The sequence below is a fragment of the Hoplias malabaricus genome, chromosome 17, assembly GCF_029633855.1.
Source record: "Hoplias malabaricus isolate fHopMal1 chromosome 17, fHopMal1.hap1, whole genome shotgun sequence".
Taxonomy (NCBI): domain Eukaryota; kingdom Metazoa; phylum Chordata; class Actinopteri; order Characiformes; family Erythrinidae; genus Hoplias; species Hoplias malabaricus.
In genome coordinates this window covers 8,584,506-8,608,185 of record NC_089816.1, presented here as the reverse complement: position 1 = coordinate 8,608,185, position 23,680 = coordinate 8,584,506, and the positions used below count along the sequence as shown (strand labels likewise).

Here is a 23,680-nt window from a genome sequence, read left to right as displayed (position 1 = left end):
CAGAGTCAGTTTGTCCCTCATACACAGAGACACACAGAAACATGCCCACACATATACACACACACACACACACACACACACACACACACACACACACACACACACACACACACAAGACACACCTTCTATGCTTCACATACAGAAGTGTTTGGTTGTTTACGTGTGTTTCTCTTCACCTGCACAAACAGGTCTGTGGATCTGCAGGTCAAGCATGAAGAGCTCTTTCGAATCTTTCACACACTACAACCCCAGCATAGTCAGGGATGATCCTCTCACAAAAATATCGATATGTGTTTTCTTTAAACAACAAGCTGAATATATCATTCATGACAAATAATGGCAAATCTTCATAATCAATTATGTGACGAAACTTTTCTGCCAGTTCTAATATGGACACATGTGCAGGCTCACATCAGCAGGAGAATGATATTCAGCAAATCAAAATGCTCCTTTTAAAGCACTAAAGCCGTGTTTTGGGACTCTTTACACCCTCGTGTTGTGTGGATTTGCTTCTGGGGGGATGTTAAAATTTTAAAAGCTAAAATGTGAGAATAAGTTTGGGGCTAATTAATCAAGTTAATAATGTCCCTCAACTAATAGAAACAAACGAGCCCGCGCCTGTGTGTAATTATAGTGTAAGTAACTTCTCCCTGCAATAAAATTCATTATACTACAAGGTGAATGCATGTTTTAAGGCTGAGTTAAATTTAGGCTAGTAGTACATATGGAAAAGTTAATGGTAAGCCTCCAAACAATTAGGTATATGTGATGGGTACATGTGTGTTTCACTCACGTTGTGGGGACCACAATCTGTTCCACATTACACAGTTACAGAGAACATCTAAAACAGCAAATGAATCTACAGAACAAAGTATGTCCACTGCGCTTGTCTTTGAATGGTGGAGAAACTGCAGGACGCGGGAGAAACATCTGTATTTTACTGCCGCCACCTGGTGGACACCCGTTTTACCTGTGACCCAAGAAAAACCAAAATGATAACACTCATAGATAGAATATTTACCCATTTTTTAAATAGACATTAAAACATTAACAATAATCTTGGGCAGGATCGTGCATTCTTTGGTAAAGCATAGTTTATTCTGTAAACTTACATTTTATTATTCTTGTTTTCAACAGACATGTTTTCAACATATGACGGTGAATATGATGATTTGATGACGGGTGGTAACGGTACATGTATATATCTGTAAGGTTTTGAAGTGTATCTTTGTAATCGTATGTGTTAAAATAAATAAAATATAAGTTACATAGGCGGGTCCTATACCAGAGGCACAATTCTATTGGACAATATATCTTTGAGGCATGTTGTCCTGCCTGTTGATTGGTTGATGGAGCTTGCAATCACAATAGCAGCCATGACGTTTTTTAAGTCATCGTTTCTGGCGCAAAAATGGCAGAAGACAGCATCCCAGACCTCAGCAGACCTCAGATGTTTTTGTTTGGTGAGAGCGCGTTACATACATTATTATTAGCATAACCGTATGATGCTATGTATCATTCCTGTTTCACCAGTATAGGAGCCGGTGTTATGCCTTAAGGATATTTGGAGAGAAATGTAACTTCTTAGTGTTGTTGCTAGCTAGCATGCTAGGTATCGTATTATTCCAGTGGGCCTTTGTGTACTGTTTTGACCAGAGGGGTCTACCACCGAGGATTTAAGCAGATGTTATTAGCTAAGGATGAAGCCTGTCTAAAATGAGCGATAAGTAACAGTTAGTTATCAAAAGTTATCAGTTAATTCTGAAATACTACTTTGTGGAATGAGGTAGAATGTGGTTATTAAAGAAAACTGACGTTATGGATTATTATACCCACAGCCTATTAGGAGAACAACGAAACATTCAGTGTGAAACAAAACATTAAAACAGACAGATATGGGCCATAGTCCTTACGTGGCTGTGCTTGATTTTATATTTAAGTTTATTATTTTCTCTTGTTCTGTTTTCGTTGTAATAGGTTGTGTTCTGAAGTCTGATAAGAAGGAGTACAAAGTGGAACTAGATGATGATGAAGCTGACCACCAGCTGTCACTCAAATCGGTATCTCGAACTTTATCTTTTCTTTACATAACTGTATTCTAAACCTGTAATTGTATGGTCAGGGTTGGTTATGTATATTCCTGCGGAATAAAGAATATTTATTGAATACAAATATGTATCACTGTTTTAGTCGTATGGGTGTCAGAATTGAGCAGCTTAGTGGACACTTGTCTGTACTGTACTTTGTGTGTAAGCCTAGGTCTTCTATAAGATAAAGTCACCCCATTTCTAATTTTATATTTCTGTAAAGAATTTTCTTAATCTCTCTCCCTGTGTGTGTGTTTACACAGGAGTTGGACAATGAAACTGAAACACCTGGTTTTAGACCACAATCATTTATTAGTATGGTGTAGGGCCTCCTTTTGCGGCCGATACAGTGTCAGTTCGTCTTGGGAATGACATACACACGTCCTGCACAGTGGTCAGAGGGATTTTAAGCCATTCTTCTTGCAGGATAGTGGCCAGGTCTCTACGTGATGCTGGTGGAGGAAAACGTTTCCTGACTCGCTCCTCCAAAACACCCCAAAGTGGCTGAATAATATTTAGATCTGGTGACTGTGCAGGCTATGGGAGATGTTCAACTTCACTTTCATGTTCATCAAACCAATCTTTCACCAGTCTTGCTGTGTGTATTGGTGCCTTGTCGTTCTGATACACGGCACCGCCTTCAGGACACAATGTTTGAACCATTGGATGCACATGGTCCTCCAGAATGGTTCAGTACTTGGCAGTGGTTCAGTACATGGCATCTAGTACAAGTATTGGGCCAAGGGAATGCCATGATACGGCAGCCCAAACCATCACTCATCCACCCCCATGCTTCACTCTGGGCATGCAACAGTCTGGGTGGTACGCTTTTTTGGGACTTCTCCACACCGTAACTCTCCCGGATGTGGGGAAAACAGTAAAGGTGGACTCATCAGAGAACAATACGTTTCACATTGTCCACAGCCCAAGATTTGCGCTCCTTGCACCATTGAAATCGACGTTTGGCATTGGCATGAGTGACCAAAGGTTTGGCTACAGCAGTCCGGCCGTGTATATTGACCCTGTGGAGCTCCCGACGGACAGTTCTGGTGGAAACAGGAGAGTTGAGGTGCACGTTTAATTCTGCCGTGATTTGGGCAGCCGTGGTTTTATGTTTTTTGGATACAATCCGGGTCAGCACCCGAACATCCCTCTCAGACAGCTTCCTCTTGCATCCACAGTTAATCCTGTTGGATGTGTTTCGTCCTTCTTGGTGGTGTGCTGACATTACCCTGGATACCGTGGCTCTTGATACATCACAAAGACATAATGCGCCAGCAAGACATGCATCAACAATTTGTCCTCTTTTGAACTCTGGTATGTCACCCATACTGTTGTGTGCATTGCAATTTTTTGAGCAAAACTGTGCTCTTACCCTCTGCTAATTGAACCTTCACACTCTGCTCTTACTGGTGCAATGTGCAATTAATGAAGACTGGCCACCAGTCTGGTCCAATTTAGCCATGAAACCGCCCACACTAAAATGACAGGTGTTTCAGTTTCATTGTCCAACCCGTGTGTGTATGTGTATGTGTATGTATGTATGTATGTGTGTGTGTGTGTATATATATATATATATATGTGTGTGTGTTTGTGTATGTATGGACAGCAAAATAATTATTTTTTTGGTTAATTTACATTCTTTAGCTGCTTAATTTTCATGGCATTAAAATTGTGGGTCACGATATGCCATAACACTGTGTCTAAAGTGTGCTTTTACCTATTTTTGACTATTTTGCATTATGTAATTCCAATGCATATTTGTTATCTCAGGTGTGCCTTGGTGCAGAAGCAGAGGATAAGTTCCATACAGTGGAGATAGAGGGAGTCACGTATGATGGCAAGACAACCAAAATCCCTCTTGCTGTGCTGAAGCCATCTATTCTGCCTTCTGTAAGTGATATTTACTGCTGGTGCATCAATTTAGTGCATGCTAAATAAAACTTGATTCTTTTTAATTTTATCTTTCTGTGGATATTGTGTAGCTTCTGTTTGAATGGTTTTAAAATTAGTTAAGTAATTATTGTTGTAAGTTATTCATGACGTGCTAAACTGTTACAAATTTAGTTTCAGCCACATTATTTGCGCATAATGGTGCATAAGTTTAAAAACTGCAACACCTTGCAGCTTTGCTGTCCTTATAGGAAAATGGGGTTGTAAAATATGGCACAATGAGTGTATGATGTGTGACTGAGTTTACATTAAAGAATAAAAGGCAAAAAAAAGACTCTTAGGTCTTGAAATTGATTTTTTTTTTTATTTAAACTGAGGTAATTTGTACTTCCTCGTCTGTAGTGATTGGCAACAGAGCAAAATTAGATAATTGATGTATTTATGTATATTCGTATTCATATGTAGTGTTTCTGACATGGACTGCTTGGGCCATGCTGTAACCAGCTGTAAACACTGTGAAACTCAACAATGCATTTATTTTTATTAGCGTTTAAGAGGTGAACTGCACCATTCGGGTATACAGGCCTAAATATGCACTTTCTAAAATGAAACATGCAGTTGGTTGGGGTGTTAAAGTACTCACAATATTCATAAAATTAAATTAAATGTGAAACTACTGGTCATTGAAATAAAATGAAATGTGAAATTACTGCTCATTGTACAAAGTACAACACAAAATGTCTTCCACATAAACCCATCTGTGGAAGTGAACACATTCACTCCATCATGCACACACACTCACTAGTGCACTAGTGGCAATGAACACTCACTCTGAGCAGTGGGCAGTCATCCCCAGCACCTATGGAGTAGTTGGAGGTTGGGTGCCTTGCCTCACTCACAATTTTCCTGTCAGCCGTGGGGATCGAATCAGCAAATGTCCGGTCCCAAACCTGCTCCTTTAACCTTTAGGCTTCCATTAGGCCATGGCTGTGCCCAGTTTGTAGCATAACTTATCGTTATACCAGTAAATATTTTCAAAATGCCAAATCTGTCATCTGTCACTCACATCTACACATTTGTCCAAAACTTAAATCCATGAAACAAAAAACTAGGAGCAGCCTTAAAATTAATTAATTAATTCATTCGTTCATTCATTCATTCATTGTCTGTGACCTCTTGTCCATTTCAGGGTTGTGGTGGGTTAGGAGGATTCTACCCAGAATCACTGGGCGCAAGGGAGGAACACACCCTGTAGGGGGCAGCCTTAAAATTCCTTAATGAAAATTCTACCTACAGACTCTAGATTGTGGGTGGTGGCAACACAGCTGTTATTTTAATGGTTAACACGTTAACTGTTAAACATGATCTGACGTTAAACCACATAGATCTGGCCCTGTTGCAGATGACCACTTTTGTTTTCACAAAGCCATGTCTGCTTGTTGAGAAATGCATTTTATGATGCTGGAAGAATGTGCCTCATAAAAATTCCTGCTCTGCTGAAGCTGGTCGAGTCATGATTGACAGATCATTTCAGGGCATCATAAGGGCAGAAGTGAACACTCTCCATGACGTCATTAACATCAGCTAACGCGAACATCTGAATACATAATAGGAAAGAATGCTATGCCTTATGTTTGTGCACTGACAGAAATCAGAGTTTACATACTTATGTGGGAGTGTGTGGACCGGTCATTGTTCAGTGAGCAAAGTTTTCAAAAATGTCAATTTAATTTAACTCTTTAAAAAAAAAAGTTAATTTAACAGAAAACGATGCATTAATGCATTAATAATACCAACCTTTTCATTATGTAGTGTACTAGTGTATTCTGCTTGCGTATTTATTTATTTATTTATATTGGGAAATATGTGTTGGCCTGTCCACTGGTTTGAGAAGAGCAGAAACCTTTTAGTTGGATTGCAGATTTTTTGCAGGCTTTTGCACAGTGTTGTATAACCCCTCACAGTAAGAGCCAGTATATCTCACTATATAGAGAAACACCTCTTTTAAATATACTTGGTAAAAAAATAATTTGAATTTAATAAACTTTAATTACACGCCTTGTAATCAGAAAACAATTAGTTCCTTTGTACCGAAACAGTTATGTGCTGATTTTGGAGGAATGCACTGGGTGTCTTACCATTTTATGTAATTACATAGCTATCATATTAACATTAGCCAGAACATCCTCACATGCCATCAGCTGTTTACATCCAGTTGCTATGGAAACAAATACTCATACTTGACACTGCGGTATGTTCATTCACAATCTGGCTTCGCCTTGAAATTCCAGGATTGCTCAACATTGTTCTGAGGAACAGTTTGTTTGCTCTGTGTGTCTGAGAATTGCTGGTATGTTATAATGAGAATGCACCAAGACCAATAGTCTTATTTTTGATACGCTCAGGATTTTAAAATGTGTTCTTGGTATCTTTAGATAAACAAACGTCAGTTGATTCTTTGAATATTTGAAGAGTTACTGCTGGATAAATATACTGACACATTTAAGGATGCTAAGGTTTTTCACTTTGTTTTAATTGATGCCTTGTGGATCCTATGAAGCCAACACTTCTATTTGTGTCTTCTGTTTCATTCATTTCACGAATGCCTTTTTGCTGATATTTCTGCTTTGCTGAATTTAAAAGGTGTGCTTATGGTTGTGAACATGAGACATTATGTTGTATTTGGTTAACAAGGTTTTTTTTTCTCCAGTTAAGTTTAGGGGGATTTGAAGTCACGCCTCCTGTTTCATTTCGATTGCAGTCTGGTGCTGGCCCAGTCTACATCAGCGGGCAACATTTTGTTAGTAAGTTGTGTTTCGCTACTACATTGAACAGTTAATGTTTATATGCTTCATGCTTATTATATTTTAAGTGGTAGTTTAAATATGTCATGATTTGACTGATATATCGTGTAACTTGCATTTTGTAAGTGTACATTAGCATGGTGTGACCTTTATCATTATTAGGTGTGAAGGAATCTGATGATGAGGAAGAAGAAGAGGAGAATAACACATCCCCGGTGAAGAGACCATCCAGCATGGCGCCTGGGAAAGTGCCACAGGTAAACAAGTGTGTGTTTGCGTGTGTGACTAAATAATGTTGGTTAGTTGTACTGTGTTTATCGCAGATAAACAGCAAACATTCACGTTGTTTTAAGGATATCCACAACCAGCTATTTTTAAATCTGAGAACAAGCAATTGGCAACAAAACAGCTGAGTTTAGCTGAGTTTACAAAAAAGGGTACAGAAAGTGAATTTCTGCTTGTTTTAATTTTTAAAACCATGATATTGAGGAATAAAGTTAGCTATGGTTACATTTTTTAAAATATTGTGAGCTGAGAGATGCTAATTTAGCAGTGAACACTGGATAAATAAATTTGATCTCAGTGGACTCTCCAAGAAAACATGATTTTGTGGCACTAAACTTGCAGTAAAATGAATGTAGTGATTGAGAGTCATCTCCAAAAGTTCGGATTCTTTCACCCTGACTTGTCTCAGTTGTCACCTTGAGGGTCAAAATTTTAAACATGATTAAACGTATGCAGGAGCCGCAGCAGGAATTGGTGTTCAGAGTCAACGGACTTGTATGTCAGTAAATAAAAGCAGAGACATTACTATATGAGTGTATTACAATAAAAGCATGTGCGCTTTTATCAAGAGTGCATCATGAAAACTGTTAATTCCAAGGATGGTAAAAGTATAGGAAAGAATTGTCCAACAATCTGCATGTTTTTTAAAGGCATGTGGTGAACAACGTCAAATAGTTTCTTCTTTCTAAGCCCAGTATTACCACTGAGTTTTTTTTCTTCACCAGTGATTAGGGGCCAGCACATTCATTTGTTGAAGATTTTAAAATTAAGTCATTTTTGTAGTAATTACTTCTTCCTTTCTACAGAAAAAGCTTAAAATGGAATCAGATGAAGATGATGATGACGACGACGACGATGATGACAGTGAAGATGATGACACTGATGAGTGAGATATGTTTATGAATTTAACTGAGAGAGATTTTGCATAGCTGATAGCTGTGAACATGAAACATCCAATTTAACTACACTGCATTTGTTATGGTTTCTAAATATTATTTTCATTATGCTCTTCAGCACTTGCATATACTAAAATATTTTGTGTATTTTAGTGATGATGAAGATGACAAAGCAGCTTCAAAGAAACCTTTGAAATCCACAAAGAAAGTAAGTTTTTTGTTATTGTGTTTTTTTTTGTTTTTTTTTTACTTTGAGAACATGAGTATTTTGAGTGGCCAGTAGGTGCCAGTGTCTGCTTTAGACAAAAAAAAGTGTATGAGAACATGTAAAAGAGTTTCAAATACTCATTCTTACTTTTTTTTTTATTTTAATAAACACAATCCTTACAATCTCAGCTATTCCATTAACACACAATTTTTTTTTATCTCTATGCCCTTATGATGCCTCTCACAGCAACTTTCAGCATTGTCATTGAAAAGCTATCAGCTCAAATGGAATGCTTCCTTTTGGTTTTGATAGCACTGGGTCCCCAAGAGACCAGGCAGCCATGGCCAGGCACACTTAAAGAACTTATGGGCCCATGGTGCCAGGCTCAAGCCACAGAGGGTTGTGGTGGTCCCCAAGGTTCACAGTGATATCTGGGTCATGGCACCATTTATGTTTTGGAAAAATCCTGGCAACCCAAGACTTGGAACACCAGGAAGTGACAGTAAAAAGTCACAAATTACTTTTTTTTAAAGACATAAGCCTTTCAAAAAACAAACAAAAAAGAACTAATCATGATTTGGCCTGAGACTGTCCAAGCATGACTAAACACATCAGAAATGTTCACATATTTTTCAACCCTTTATGGCCAACAGCTGGCTCCTTCTTATCCATCCCAACTCTACAGTAATCCTAGATCAATACACCATTATTCCCAAATCACATGATTTATATTAGGTCATAAAACAATCTTAGATTAAAACACCATAGTTTTCTTGGATTATGTGTTACTTCATTATTTGTGTCACCAGTGACTGTATTCCTAACACATCTACCAGTATTTACAAATCTGGACGTAGCATTTTTTTTTAAGTGTTAGGCTAAATTCTAAATGCTAAATTCAAGGCCAAACTCAGGTCTGGCCTTGAACTCTATTCTCTCGTAGCAGGCGCCCCCTAGTACTGTATATGAGCCCTTGTTCTGGAAATGTTCTTTGCATCATGCTCTTCTATCGGTTTCTTATAGACTACAGTGAGGCTTCTCAACATATTTTGTCACAAGTTGTTACTTACTCTAGGCTCTCACACAGCAGAGCAGTATGATTTTTTATATATATATATATATATATATATATATATATGTGTGTGTGCATTACATGTGTATTAAGTGTATAGAAAATATGTGATTAATATAAAATATATGCATATACAAAATGTAAACTCAAATTATCAAGAAATAACTTCCACAATGATATGTTATACATGCTTAATTAGACCACAGTTTTTATGAATGTTTTTTCTTGCTCGTTTGTCTTAAATACAATGCACTGTGCAATTAATCAGTGTACAGTTCATTTAACATTATAAGCATCATCAGGGCTGTGATTTTAGTGGGGTGCAGGACTTTAGATTTGGCCCCTGTGCCCATCTGTTTTTGAGCTGGAAGCCTGCTGTCTGGAGCATAACAACCGGAGTCCTCTGTAATTTGGCTAAATGCCTATTGACCAGCCAGACACATGCAGCCTGTATCTGCACCTTATACCTTAAGAAGGCATGAGACTTATCAACACCCTTTTTTCTCTCCTCTCTTACCTTCTCCTCTCATCTCTCACTCACTTCATCCATTCCCACCTTTCCAGACATTCACTCTTGTCCCCAAGTCTCAGTCAGCACCTGCCTTTTGTGTTTAGGTTGTGTAGGGGGGAGTCTAGGAACCAAATTTGTGTGGCATATATATGGCTCTGGTCCTGCATTTGTATAGGGTTGTTTTATTAATTTATTTATTCCAAATTAGTTCCTCAATTAAATTCAGAGGGATATTTCTGATTTACAATTGACATAAATGTTTAGGGGTAAGTGTGTGTGTGTGTGTGGGGGGGGGGGGGTGAGAGAGAGAGAGGAGATCAAAGGCTTGTAAGTGCATACCTGCTTTGTGAGTGTTGATTCCTGCCCTTAGGGGAATGACAGCTGAACATCTCTGTCTAACACTCATTTAACCCATTCTTTATCTTATTTCTTTCTGATCCCTCAATCCATAATCTTACTCTCCACTCTCCAATTGTTTCTCCCCATTTCCCCGTATTTAGTCTTTTGCATGCCTCTTTGGCTCTTTTCCCCATTGTTATTTTCTTGTTCTCTGCTGAATGCCTTGTGTTGGTCTTCTGTTAGTTTCTCTCCATCCCTTTCTTAGTCTTTCTTACCCCACAGGGCTGAGGAGTGGCAGTGGTGTATAGACCCTCTAGGCCATGACTCGACAGGCTACACACTTCACAAATTACTGAACACTTTTATCACTCCTCACCGACAACCTTCCTAAAAGATCATAAAAGAGTGTTTAGTTACACAGATAAAGAACAAGTTAGACAGAACATCAGGAAATTAGGGCACTGTCACAAGCTCTTTCTGACCTACAAGTGTTGTAGCTGAGGGGCTTATTTATTTTAGACTTAAAGGCTGCAGTGTTTAAACTACAGTTGTTGTTTTTTTATCTGTGAATCCATAGATTATTCTTGATTGCTCAACTAATCACAATTTGTTTTAGTCTCATCTCTTCTGCCTGTCACAGCATCAGTGTCTGTCAAAGCTTTGTCAAAAGGTGATTTTCTTCTTGTATGTTGTGACTACATGCAATGAGACATATTGCTTGATCTGTTTACTTTAGTGCACTGCAAGCTGTTGGCAGTAACCTGTGTCATAGACAATAGGGATGTCACGATACCAGACATTTATCAAGAATCACTAAGATTCTTGAGACCAACTTTGATACCACAAGAAAAAAAACCCAATTAAATAAATTATTTTATTTAAAAGTCTTTTTCCAGGAAAAAAGGTGCAATTTATTAATTTTTTTTCTAACACAGTACTCTACCCCTTTAAATGTCAGACGTGTTGGAAGGTGGGAGCCTCACCCTGATTAGCTGTAGAGCGAGGCAACTTCGCTCATATCCCCCCTGTATTTAAATAGTCTTAGTGGCAGAAAGGCAGCTAGTGAAAGAAATCTAAGTTTTGAAAACATATTTATTGTCTTGATTATTGTTTGTTGAGCTTTTAGCTGCCGGTTTTAGTTTTTCGCGCTGCCTAGTTAGGCTCTGCTGAAACATGGGTCTGTATTTGTCCTTGGGTGTGCATCGCCATAACTTGGACCCTGATTCGTCTACAGACTTTGTTGATGTGTCGCTGGAAAGCCGAGCGCCTAAGCTACACTGGATAATTCTTATTGTTTTACTTTTTGTAAACCTTTTGCCAGTAATCTTTACATAAACTTGAGTGTTACTAATGAATGGTTTGCCGGTAAGATAAAAATTTTGTCTAGTTTTGAAGGGAACAGCCGTAAGTGCTGGCATGCTTTGTGTGAGTGTCACTTCTGGGCTCTTCAGGCTTCGTGACACAGCACTTTTGTTTGGTCTTCGGACTCAAACGCTAAATATTTCCATATGTAATTTTTTTATTTTATTTTATTTTACCCCCCCCCCCCCCAGCCAGTGGGCTTCTGCTAATGCCATTCTTCATGTTGGTGGTGTTATTTTAATGTAAGCTTTTTATGGTGACCTCGTGTGGCCTGGGAGATCTGTGAAATCTTCGGTACCTCCGGTACCACAGGGAGCAAGAACTGTATTGTTTTCAGAACCGTAGTATCGGTTCTTGTAACATCTCTAATAGAAATATTAAAAAGCAATGAGGAAACAGCTGACCATCTGCGAGAATCAAATACACATTTATCGACTAACTCAGCCCTGTGTGACACATGTTAAATGTTTAGCACAGGAAAGAAAGATTGACGTGTCTTCTGCTGTCTATTTTTTCTCAGGACCCAGTGAAAAACAAAGATGCAGGTAAACAGAATGGCTCACCAGGGAAAAAAGACAACAAACCAGGGAAGCCACAAAGCCAGGTGCGTAGAATATTGTAAACTACAGTTTCTTGAAGATAGAGATTCACCAATATGGAATAATTTATTGCCTGTTAGATGTTAGCCACAAAAATAATCCCTAAAGCAGCAGCTACATCAGAGTAGTAAAAATACCACTGACAAACAATAACCGCATTCAGTGTTCAAACTGATTAGCAAACGTCAAGCAGAGACTTCCAGGACATTGAGTTCCCAAATCCACTTGTTGTTCATTTTCTTCGTGTGTTTAAAATAGCAAACTACAGTTTTAATAATCATTTATAATATACAGAAACTGTCTTGACATTTCAGCACAAAGAGTGTTCTTTGAGTGCATGAAAAAACCTGGGGCTCTCCTGTACTTTTTTCCCAGGCGAGGAAATCGCAAAACGTTCTAAAGAGCTGCTGGTGGCTCAGATCCCAAAACATCCAATTTAAAGGGTCGTTTGCGGTCTGCTCTTTAAAACAAACTTGTCTGCAAGCCCCAGAGCTTTGGCAGAATGACTGACTGTCTGGATCTAAAATACATTTGCTATACTTCATTTTCCCAGTAGACATTTAGGTGTGTGGATGAACTGTTGTTGATGGGGATGCTATAAGGAATGAGCATTGTTTTAGAGGATATACATAGCAGGATGGAGTAGATTATTTCCACAATAGTAATGAAGACTTTAAAATTCTTTAAGGACCTTAGAGGTGAGAAGGTGCCTAAATGTCCATCAGGCTTTGTATGTTAAACAAGCCTATAGCTGCTAAAGGTACCTGGTCACCAATTACCTGCAATGAAGCAGTTAACATCCTTTACGAAAGTAGAAATTAAGGATTGTCGCACAAAAAAGGGCTATAAATTCCTCTCATAGATCAGCAGATCTGACCTGTTTAAGTCACTCCCTCAGGACAGACTTGACATCTGCTTGGAGGCATTCAGACCACTTTTAACACCTACTTTGTTTATGTGTTTGTGTACACACATGACCACACAACATAAGTACACAGCAATAAACTCCTCCTAATCTGGTTTCATATTGCTTCTGGTGTCACTTCACTTGACTTAACAATAAGCACCTTATTAGATCCTTGTTGTGAGGAGTGCTAATTACTTGGTGAAGCCTGGGGCCGTCTTTTCACAGTAATGATTCTGATACCTGAATTCAGAAAATTATTCAGCATTATTCAGTCGTCCCTCTACACAGCTGATATTTTTTGTGATCAATTAAATATTGCAATTCTGCCTTGTGTAAAGTGCTGTCACTGACTTGAATCCTAAGTATGAAATATTAGATTTATAATTGTTTATAAATGGTTATAAACAGGAAAAGTGTATATGTATGTACTATATAGGTATTTAAGGTTTAACCATTTTATTTCCATTTATTCTTTAAAATGGGAACCTGAAATATTGGTTCGGACCTGACGGGATCTAAGTGGTCAAGGGTTTCACTGTCATTTTTCAAATGTTTTTCACAGTGGGATTCACATTTCAAGTTAAAATTCTTACAGATTTTGCTCTGCGTTTTTGTTCCATTTTTATTTTTTGTGGCGATGGAGTTGGACACATTACGGGAAGTGTTCAAATCTGAACTCTAACTGATTTATGTTTTAATTAATTTTATTATCATCATTGAACTGATAAAAGTGCAGAGGTCTGATATGTATTGTCGTTAAGTTCTTGATTGACAAAGCTGTTGAGAAGCACGACAGAATCAGAAATTCCTTCCACGTTCACATGGTGGTGAAATGCTGCAGTGCATCATAGAAAGAAAAATGTTTGGTTCTAATAATAATAACAACAACAAATTGAGGATGTGATATTGTTTTGGAATTTTTTATAAAGTTAGTCTAAGATAGGTTGACTGTGTTAATAACAGTTCTGACTGTCGTCTTATAAAGCCTATACTTGGCGTGCTTGATCATTGTATCACAACAGTAGTATTATTCAAAATGTCTTACAAAAGTTGTAGTTTTTAAAACAACTGTGACGGGAAAATTCATTTACATCTGAAGCTTGTACAAACATACACACTCACACTCTTACCCTTAGACACCCCCTCCCCATTTCCGGTTGGCCACTCCTCTACCATTAGTCCTCATTAGGGCTGGGTGTTTGATGTTTCTGCAAACCCCGAGGAGAGCGGAAATGCAGTGCTTTGTGATTATAGAGCAACAGACAATCTTTTCCTTAACACTCAACACCCTCTGCTTCATGACCATTGCAGATCGTTTGTATGATGTTCCACAAATAATGTACAATGAACAGTGAAGCGTAGGGTCCTGCAGGTGCTATATTTAAGCATGACATGCTCTCTACCAGTTTGGAAATATACTGCACTTCTACAGTCTGGGAAACATATTTTTAAGAACATAAAGCATGGTTTACTGTGCCTCTATCTGGGTTTGGATGGTTTTGGTGATGGTGATGCAGAGCAGATGATGAATGACGTCTCTGTTTCTGAACAGGTGGTAGGCTCATAAAATGCATGTCATGTGCTCTTGTGATTGCAACATTTTGAGCTAATTATAAGTTGTGATCAGAAGCCAATGTCACTGGCAGGCCATTTTTTTTTTCCTTCCCCCCCTAACTTTGAGACAACAATAGTGCTCTCTATAAAATATAGACTACTTATGTCTATCATGATCTGTAGTAGTTAAAACGCATTGCATGTCATGAGGAGACATTTTTGGGTCATTTACACTGACAGTCAAGTGAAATTATCCTTATTGGCCTATTAGAACTTGTAACTAAATATTGGAAATAAAATGTGTTCTTCAGGTCACACACGAGCGACATGTTAATGGATTAAATAAAATGCGGATAAATCCCAGTTTGACCATGCAAAACGAATATCTAATGAAATATTGATTGTCCAGTAATTAAAACTTAACATTAATCAGGTGTATACATTTCCAGGTTAAGCTTGCTGTTCCACTCTGCTGCATTTGTGAATGTCTAACGCATGTAGGCTTTAGCTGGCTGATAATCCAAATGTATTACATCAGAAACAGGCCTTAAACATTGACTTTTGCTTGCTTCAAAACAGTCTTCTAATGTTTGGTTATGTTACTGTGCACCAGGGAGCAAATCTCTGAAAATGTTGTTTCAATCAGAAATGTGTGATGCAGGTTTAAAAATTACCCATCCCTTAAAATATGCAGAGTCACATAATCTTATTCCAGTCAGTGTTACAGATTTTGGTTTGTAAAGAAACCGTTGTTTAGGCTCTGAGTGGTGCTCTCGGATACATCCTCTAAAAAGCCTACATAAACTGGCAACGGTGTCAAAGAGGACATGCTGACGTGTCGTGTGTGTGTGTGTGTGCGTGCTGAGGATGGACGATTACATCAAATGCTGGCGTGCTAGTGATTAAGTGTTGTCCTGTGGCATCTGTAATCAGCGTCTGGCGCAGATTAAAAAGCTGGCTGCTCTCTGCCTATCAGCTGTCTCTGCTCCACAGCTGTCCTTTTCTAAGAAGGAAAAAAAAAAGCTTTATAATGACTACACCACACCGGGCCTCTGTGGCCAATAGCCAGCACTGTGAGAGCATGTGTGTCTGCGTGTATGTGTGCATTTGTCCTTTAATTTGATACCTTTTGATCTGACACAAGCGTCTATCTTAAAAGGAGAAAGAGGATTATTTCTTTCTCAGATGAGGGATAGACAACGATGATGACATTTTCCTCTCTCCTTCCATCCTCAGCCATTAGTCACTTAAGATTCTGCTTCACCCTTTATGTTTAAGACTTCTCTGTGTAGACTGTGTGGCTTATGTTTTGGTTTAGCAAAGCAAGTCAGGACATTAGAAGTTCCAGTTGCTTCCCCATAATCGATACTCGTGCTCTTTCTCTTTCAATCCCCTGATCTTCTTGTTGGAAAAACAAGGCTCTGTCCATCACCCTGCAATCAGTGGATTCCAGGCTGTGTAGCATGTAAGAACAGGCTATTGCTTGTGTCAAACACAGCCCTGTTTGTGTGTGTGTGTGTGTGTTTGTGTGTGTGCGCGTGTGTGTGTGAGCGAGCGAGTGTCAAATTTGTCATATGCACAAAATATGCATGTTTGCTTGTGTGTAGGAACTGGGCAATGCCAGTGTTCTCAGTCATCTCAATATTAAGTGTAAATACTTCTAAAATGTTTGTCAAACAGGTCGTAGAATAACAACCAGTGTGTTCAGTGTAGTCTAAGTTTTTCTCCTAACAATGTTTTTTTTTAGTTATTGCTTTTCAAGCTAGGTCATCCTGTTACTAGGTAATTATTGATGACATACAGTTATTTGATGTTAGGCAGAGCACCTCTTCTTAAATTGTTTTGCTAGAAAAATAAACATTCTCTACTGGAAAAATGATATTGTAATGATACAACATTCCAATTATATGCACATTTAATGGTTTCCGCAGGGGTCTGGTTGTGTGTGGGGTTTTTTTTTATTTTTTTTATCGAGTCTCTCACCACCCCAGGTCACCTCTCTTGACCTGGGATGTTGGGAAACAAGGATGATGACACTGAAAAACAACCCTTTCAGTCCTCTTCTTGGCAGAGTCCCTTCCCTTCTCTGCCACTGAATGGTTTGGGCTTGTTCTCTCCTGCTTGGAAGTAATAAAAGGATAATTTGTACCCCGCCATATTTATCAGAAGGTGCTGTCATGTCATTAGTGGAGAATTCTGTGCCCCTTTTTCTCTTTAATCCAACTCCAGTTCCCTTGCTGGGTTTGACTTGGCCATTAGTTAATAGAACTGAGTAGTGCATGGCTCTTAGACTTAGTTTGGTTTTAATGACTGATTCCTGGCAGCACCACACATACAATCTCTCCTGTGAAGTTTTCAAAGCATGGAACAGCACAACTGATGGATCAGCAGTGTCACTTTCGTGTTTATTTATTTCTCGTTTATAATTAGTTTTTAAGTTCTGCTAGTCTGTATGATGGTTATATAGTTTAATGGACATTAGCCATTTAAAAAAAAGAAACGTAAAATTTTAAGGTTAATTAAAGTGGTGAATTGTCCAGTAATCTCACTTTCCCTAAATATTTGTTGATTTTTTTACAATTCTAAAATAAATAAAGAAGGATTGACCAAATATGCACCACTGCATTGGGGCTGTTTGCTTTTCATGAAAATCCAATGCAATGAAATGTAACCTAAAATTGTTTCTTTATTTGCAGGCTCCAGAGAAAGGGAAAGATAAGACTGGAGCAGGGCCTTCTGGAAAATCTCCCAGCATACCCAGCATAAGTGAGGTCAAGGACAGACTAGCAACTGCAGCTAAGGAGGTGCACATATACACTAATTCATGATCCACTTCCACTGACTGTACTGGCAGCATACACCTGTAATACAGACGTAAACAATGACTGGTTCCCCTTAAGATATTTCCTCTGAAAGATTGTGATTCAAAGCTTATTGGTAGGGTTTGTATTTTATTTATTTAGTACTGATGATAGTCATCATAAATGTTTAGATTTAGAATGCATTTACTGATTGATCTTTTCTGTCTTGATTTTTCAACTCCATATATTTTTACATTTTCAAACTTGGTTTTTAAGTTCATTATCAGCAATTAAAATGTAGCGCTAAAAAGGGTTTGTAAAGCATTCTTCACCCTTCTGCTGAGAAACCAAAGACTTAACAATTTACAAGTTTCGGTTCTTGTCCAAATGCAAAAATTAGTCAAAAATTTAAAGCTGGCCAATAATAAGTAAGACATAATTGTGGCATTAGTGTTAAAGTACATCAATTATGGCAAATCAGTTACTCATCAGACATGTTTAACGGCCTGCACACTTGCTACTATGTCACAAAGATTAGAGCAATTGCAGTTTTTCATGTGGTTGTAGTTAAGTATTTTGTTGGCAAGTTGCATTACTCACTTTTTACTCAGCTGTGATAGCACAACTGCAGCATGGAAAGGTGGTTTAGAGAGGCAGCACAACCTGCTCTCCAGTGCAAGGGAAAACCCCTAACAGAAGACACACCAGATAACAATGCTGCTATGTTAAAAACATGCCACAATATTAAACATTATAAAATGGCATTTTTGTTAAACTAAGAGTTCCATACAGAGATTTTTTAGGTATAAACATCAGATTTCACTGTGAGGTTCTGATCATGTGTTATGATCCCTTCTCTGAGCAAATGAGAGTCAGAAGAAGTACAGAACAAAGATGAGAGGTGTTAGAATCTACTGAGATGGAAAAAATGAGTTCAGATTTTAGGTTTCTAAGATTCTGTGACTTTTTTTCCACATTTTGCCATGAACTATGCTCTGACTTTGTCTTGATGTAAATAAGTTTGCTCTCCAGAAGTGTCAGTTGCTGTTAATAAAGCTTCCTATTAGCCAGACCTTGTGTTTTGCTGTTCAGATTGCTTCATTCCATCGGACCTGCTTTGGGATTAACTAGCATGGGTCATCCAAGTCACTTCCTCAATCAACCCCCCACAAACTAATTTGCAGTGACCTCTGATGACCGCTTACCACTCAGTTTTCAAATGGAGCAGGGCATTAACGCCCCTGGCCAAGTGGTCTCCATAGAGGATCAAAGTGACGGTGACGATGACAACTGCGCACTGAGATCTTTGTAATCATCGTAATCATCCTCACTATCACCTTGACCCTCTAAAGTCCAACTAATTCGTCAGGCATTACGGAATCCTGTCTCTAAAGTTGTACGCTGATTTTATCTGCCCGCAGTGTAATACTCTGGGGATTATCAGAAAGTGAGCTAATTATTTGAACATATGCTCACTCAACATTTTCTCATTTTCTGTGCACGTATTCCACAAATCTTAACAGTAATAAACAACGAAAATGTTTTCATTTGAAATGCAGCATTAGATTGAGTTGATGGAAGTGTGTGTAGATATGGACGTTTTACGTTTGTGTCAGCAGTCATAGATAAAGAACACTGAGTAAGACTAGATAGAGCATGAATATGAACTGAGTACGGGAAATCCAACAGCCGGCAGTTGACCCTATTTTTCAGCAGAGTGTTGACTTGGCTGAAAATCATCAAGATTTCAAAGCTCAGCGGAGGTTCAGTGGTGTTGAAAATTAAACTTTTTGTTAAATGTGTTTTTTTTTTTCTGGACAGGGTAAGCCATTTCCAAAGACGGAACAGAAGTTTGAGAACTATGCCAAATTCTCTTTCAAGATATCAGACAAACAAGTAAGTTTTGTTGTCCTTGTATATTGTACGGATTGTTCTGTTCCTAAATGTATTTACTATCAAAGTTAAACACGTATTCCTCATACAAATTTGACATTAAGAGTTTGTTGTAGGTGTAAAGAGGTCTATAAATAAAGCATGTCTTAACTTGCTCCATTTAAAAGATCGAGTTTCTTTCTACACTAAAGATGAGTAGGCTCTCAAACAAAAGTGCAACAAGTGCATTAGCATCTTGACTTTTCACAGTCAGTGGGGCCATGAGCTAAAGAGCGTCTGACAGGGCCTGTTCCTCCCTCTGTCCTTTCTCTTTGTTTTTTTCATTTCTCCAGTGCAACTCGCTGCCTACGAAGCAGTGGATGAAATATGCCCAAGGCTGCCCCTCTCACAGCACAGAAAGAAGGGAGGAGGGAGTTGCCAAGACTAACATCTCTGTTCATTATTTAGCCTCTCTCTCGCTCACTCGCACTCGCTCTCTCTTAATCTCTGTTCTCTGTAAAGTGTTCTTTTGCTTTAATGAAGGAACCGAATGGAGGTATGCTGTTGGTACCAGGCACGTCAGCAACTTAAAGGCCTCACAGATTTACTGCTAAATCAGAGATAATCAGTATTTGGAATACAGGAAGTTGAGGTTCTTTTGTGCAAACAATGGCTCTCTAACAAACTTGCAGCAAGCTTTTTTTAAATCACTATCCAGCTGACACAACCTATCTGAAGTTGAGTCTAAATACCGGTTCTTAAAGATAGTAGAGGTCTGTGCGGGACCAATTACGCTAGAGTTCGTCCCTCACCTGCCTGCTCCCGCCAAAAACTCAACAGCTTCTGTCCCGCTTCCGCCCGCAGCTTAGAGGTTAACGTCTGCTCCCACCCACGCTGTCCTGCATATTTCAGCAAAATAATAATAATAATATTCTCTCTATAATGCATAATAAAATAATATAACTTCTCAAATGATTTAGTACAGTTCCCCTAAAGGGACAAAGGTGTGAAAAGATGTCACTAACTTTGAATTCCTTTGCAACAATTTCCTCGTACCTGTGCGCACTCACACAGACACCGGCTGCCCAAACACATTTGCGCACACTTGATTGCCCCCCCAACCACACACTAACACACACACGCACTCACTCGAGAGGCCAAATGACCGTTGGGGCTGTTTCTGCTACATAGTCAGTTTCAACAATTCCAACATAGTTTAAAATACTGTAGGACACCAAAGCTATGCGACAGTCTTAGGAATGTATTGTGCTGTATGGTGCTAGATAATAGTGTATCTATATACAAAGGAAACTAGGCTGTGTGTGTATCCTCTCAAGCTCATTTTGAAGAAGAGAGAGATGTTATTGAATTTGTAGGCTGCTGGATCCTGTGCCATGAGAGATCACCAATAACCATCAGATGTCCTTAGTCAATGATTGACTCTGCTTGGGGCAATAGATGAAGTGCCCTTGAGATGTCAGATTCGAGGATATTGATTGGCTAAATTTACGTTGCTATGAGCATATTTTCTCTCAGCAACCCTGTTTTACCGACTGCTTCTGCCGTCAAAGTGCGCTAGAAAGGTCATCCAGTGCAGCAATGCAGCCAATGGAAACATTACCCAGTATCACCATAAATGAAAAAGCTCCTTTTTCTCAATACTTTACTACAATACTTTACATTTGTAAAATACCCATACCTCAAATTGTCTGATTAAAGCGCCCGATTAGCTAACTACATAATTATGAATCAACCACCCACATTTTTACGTTCATATACAATGTAGAATGCAACAGAATGTTACTATGTAGATCTGTTTGTTTTAAATTCCATATTGCATGAATCCCAGCAACAGCTATCATCATTATTATTATTATAGGGGTATTTTTTTGGAAAGTCTAGTTAGTCAGAATATCCCTGTTTATATGAAACTGCTGGAATCTGTTTTTGTTTTGACCTGTTTGTGTTGAGTTGGTTACATCGATTCAGTACTCATCTGGTTGTGTGTGAGTGTTTTGCATTTATTGATGTGTGTGTGTGCGCGCATGTGTTCTAGGAGGGGTACACACTGAGTCAGCTTCATCTATAATGAGGTTTGTGTGATGATGCATTGTGGCCTCAGTGTAACAGAGCATCCATTAGTGCACCAGAACCTTGTCATTCCAAACTTGCAGTAGAGCAGGTGTACTCTCTGATGGAGAACGGGTGGTGTGTGTGTGAGAGTGTGTGAGACCAGTTCTGGAAGCACTTTGGTCCAGGCAGCAGGCAGAGATATGAGACGTCTGTCAAAGAGAGGTACTAGTCATACGTTCTGGTATGTACAAGTCTTACTTGCCCACCCCTCCTCTCTCTCCTGGCCTCTATTATCCCCTGGGCATGTACTAATGTGGACTTATTTTAGTCAAAACTGAGTCATGCTGATCTAATTATTAAGCAACTTAATGAGTCGCCACATGAGAGGGACCCTTTTTCAGTCTCACTAACTCATCATTTTTCTCCTTTTTTTCCCTCTCTGTCTGTTTTTTTCTCTCCCTCTCTCTTGCAGGTGATCAAAGACCTTTGGAACTTTGTACAAACACTAAAGAAGTAATGACAGCATTTGCAGCTCTCCCGCCTCCTTTTGCGTCCCCTCATGTACCAGAAGACTAAGGATATCCAATGACTGCTTTCAGCTGTGAATTCTGGCCTCTTCCACTTAAATGGAATCCGTCCATTCTGCCCACAATGAGACAGTATAAAGTAGAAAAACGTTGAATAGTGACAAGGAGATCATGGCCATACTTTAAATTGATCTACAACTGAAGAACTGTGCAGAGGTGGTCAACATGGTAAGACAGCTATAAAATAAGGGCAGTTTTTCAGTTGAAATACTTACTGGAAAATCAGTAAGACTCAAAGGTGCTTTTTTGTTAAATTCAAACAAAAAGTGTTTCTGAATTTATCTCCCAGGTAGCTTTTTGCTTCTGTCCAACTTTTTTTAACCCCCTTTTTTTTCTTGTTTTTCTCCTGTGAATTATAGTAATGTTCTGTAAATAGTGCTATTCATTTTAATGTGCAAACATGGCAGCTGAAATATTGCTGAAGATTCTGTCTGGTCCTGAGCATTCCGTCTGGCTTTAAATGTTCCGTCTGACCGAGGATTCCGTCTGGCTCACAGTGGGCCTTGTACCTGTGAGGATGGCGTCTGGCTGGAGTTCCATAGCTCTCTGTCTTTAGTACGCTGCAGGTTGGAAAAGATGGTGAGCTGAGAATCACTGCCTGAGGCACTGGAGTCATATAAAGTGATCATATAAGAGGTTAGATTGTTTTTATTGCCAGCAAAAGACGGTGAAAGACGGTTATTGATTTAGGTTGTTCCTATAATACTTTGATTTTGGGCAGTGTGCATTTTGTAGTGTTTAATTGTATTAATGCACTACAGGAATATCCTACAAAAGTGACAAAAAATGCACTCCAGTCAGTAACTAATTGTATCTAAAATATATAATGAGGTTATTATAGAAACATTTAATAACCATACTATCATTTTTCAACGTGCTCCCTTAATCCTTAACAGGTCGTAATTGTGTCTGTTTTATTTTGTAGTACATACTCATGTTCTTTCAAAAGGGATTTTAAACATGAATGCTTTTTTGTTTTAAGTATTTGTAACGGGGGAATGAAGTGGCTCATAGTCCAGAAACATCCTGAGAAACTTAAATACCCAGGTCCAGCTATTGAATTGTGGCTTGTGTTTCTAATTATAGAGCTATGTAGGGTAGATCATTTTTAATACATTTCCTGATGAGTTCCCATTGCTCTCACGAATGTGCACATGCACATACTCACCTAAACACCTGGACAAAATCTTAGAGTCCAGGTGCATGCCGTCTAAGAGATGGCTTAAACAAGCTCTAGTCACGACTGACTACTATCTGTTATGTCAGAATGAATGCCAGTGCTGTGAAACTGATCTCAGAAACCATCTTCAACTGTAGCTCCAGCATTGTACATGTAAGATGTATTACGCTTTGAGTTTGATGAGTGAATAATGATTCGAATTATATGAATTTGATGGTAGATACTGTATTAGGCAACAGCTGTTCTACATATCCATGCCTGTTTGTTTGTTTTTTTTATGTATATTTCATAAGAACGAAAGGAATAAAATGAAACCAGTCCAGACTCAGTGCCATACTTGTCTTCCCCATGTGGGTCTTGCACAAAGCAGGGTTTTATAGAGCAAAGTCAGCCACTTCACCACACTCGTTTTCTCTGCATTGGCACCTGGCTCAGACCAAGTGCATCACACACAACAGACACCTTCTTTCAGAATCATGATGATTGATCCAGATTGGGATGAAGATTACTTCCTTAATGTGCTTAAAGCTTTTAAAATATACTTGCCTAAATATACATTTCATTACTCAAATGAAACCGTGAAAGTGCTGTCTATACCATGCTATAATACAGCCTGTCTGGGTTCTCCTAAGGCTGGTATATACTTATAT

At 38.7% G+C, this 23,680-nt stretch overlaps 1 protein-coding gene across 1 annotated transcript; it reads left to right on the top strand.

Annotated features, from left to right (window-relative positions):
- Positions 1 to 1,355: 1,355 nt before the first annotated feature.
- npm1b (nucleophosmin 1b) lies at positions 1,356 to 23,344 on the top strand. Its single transcript, XM_066649299.1, has 11 exons — positions 1,356 to 1,463; positions 1,978 to 2,060; positions 3,861 to 3,980; positions 6,691 to 6,784; positions 6,947 to 7,041; positions 7,876 to 7,955; positions 8,119 to 8,173; positions 11,978 to 12,061; positions 17,214 to 17,321; positions 19,140 to 19,214; positions 21,736 to 23,344. Exons 1-11 carry the CDS (start codon positions 1,412 to 1,414, stop codon positions 21,778 to 21,780), a joined length of 891 nt encoding a protein of 296 aa, XP_066505396.1. The 5' UTR covers positions 1,356 to 1,411; the 3' UTR covers positions 21,781 to 23,344.
- The last annotated feature ends 336 nt before the right edge of the window (positions 23,345 to 23,680 follow it).

Excerpts from the sequence above, each read along its gene's own strand:
- npm1b (XM_066649299.1), top strand. The coding sequence starts at position 1,412 with ATGGCAGAAGACAGCATCCCAGACCTCAGCAGACCTCAGATGTTTTTG. Across the intron at positions 7,956-8,118 it reads GAAGATGATGACACTGATGA|TGATGATGAAGATGACAAAG; the intron begins GTGAGATATGTT and ends TGTGTATTTTAG. Across the intron at positions 17,322-19,139 it reads TAGCAACTGCAGCTAAGGAG|GGTAAGCCATTTCCAAAGAC; the intron begins GTGCACATATAC and ends TTTTCTGGACAG.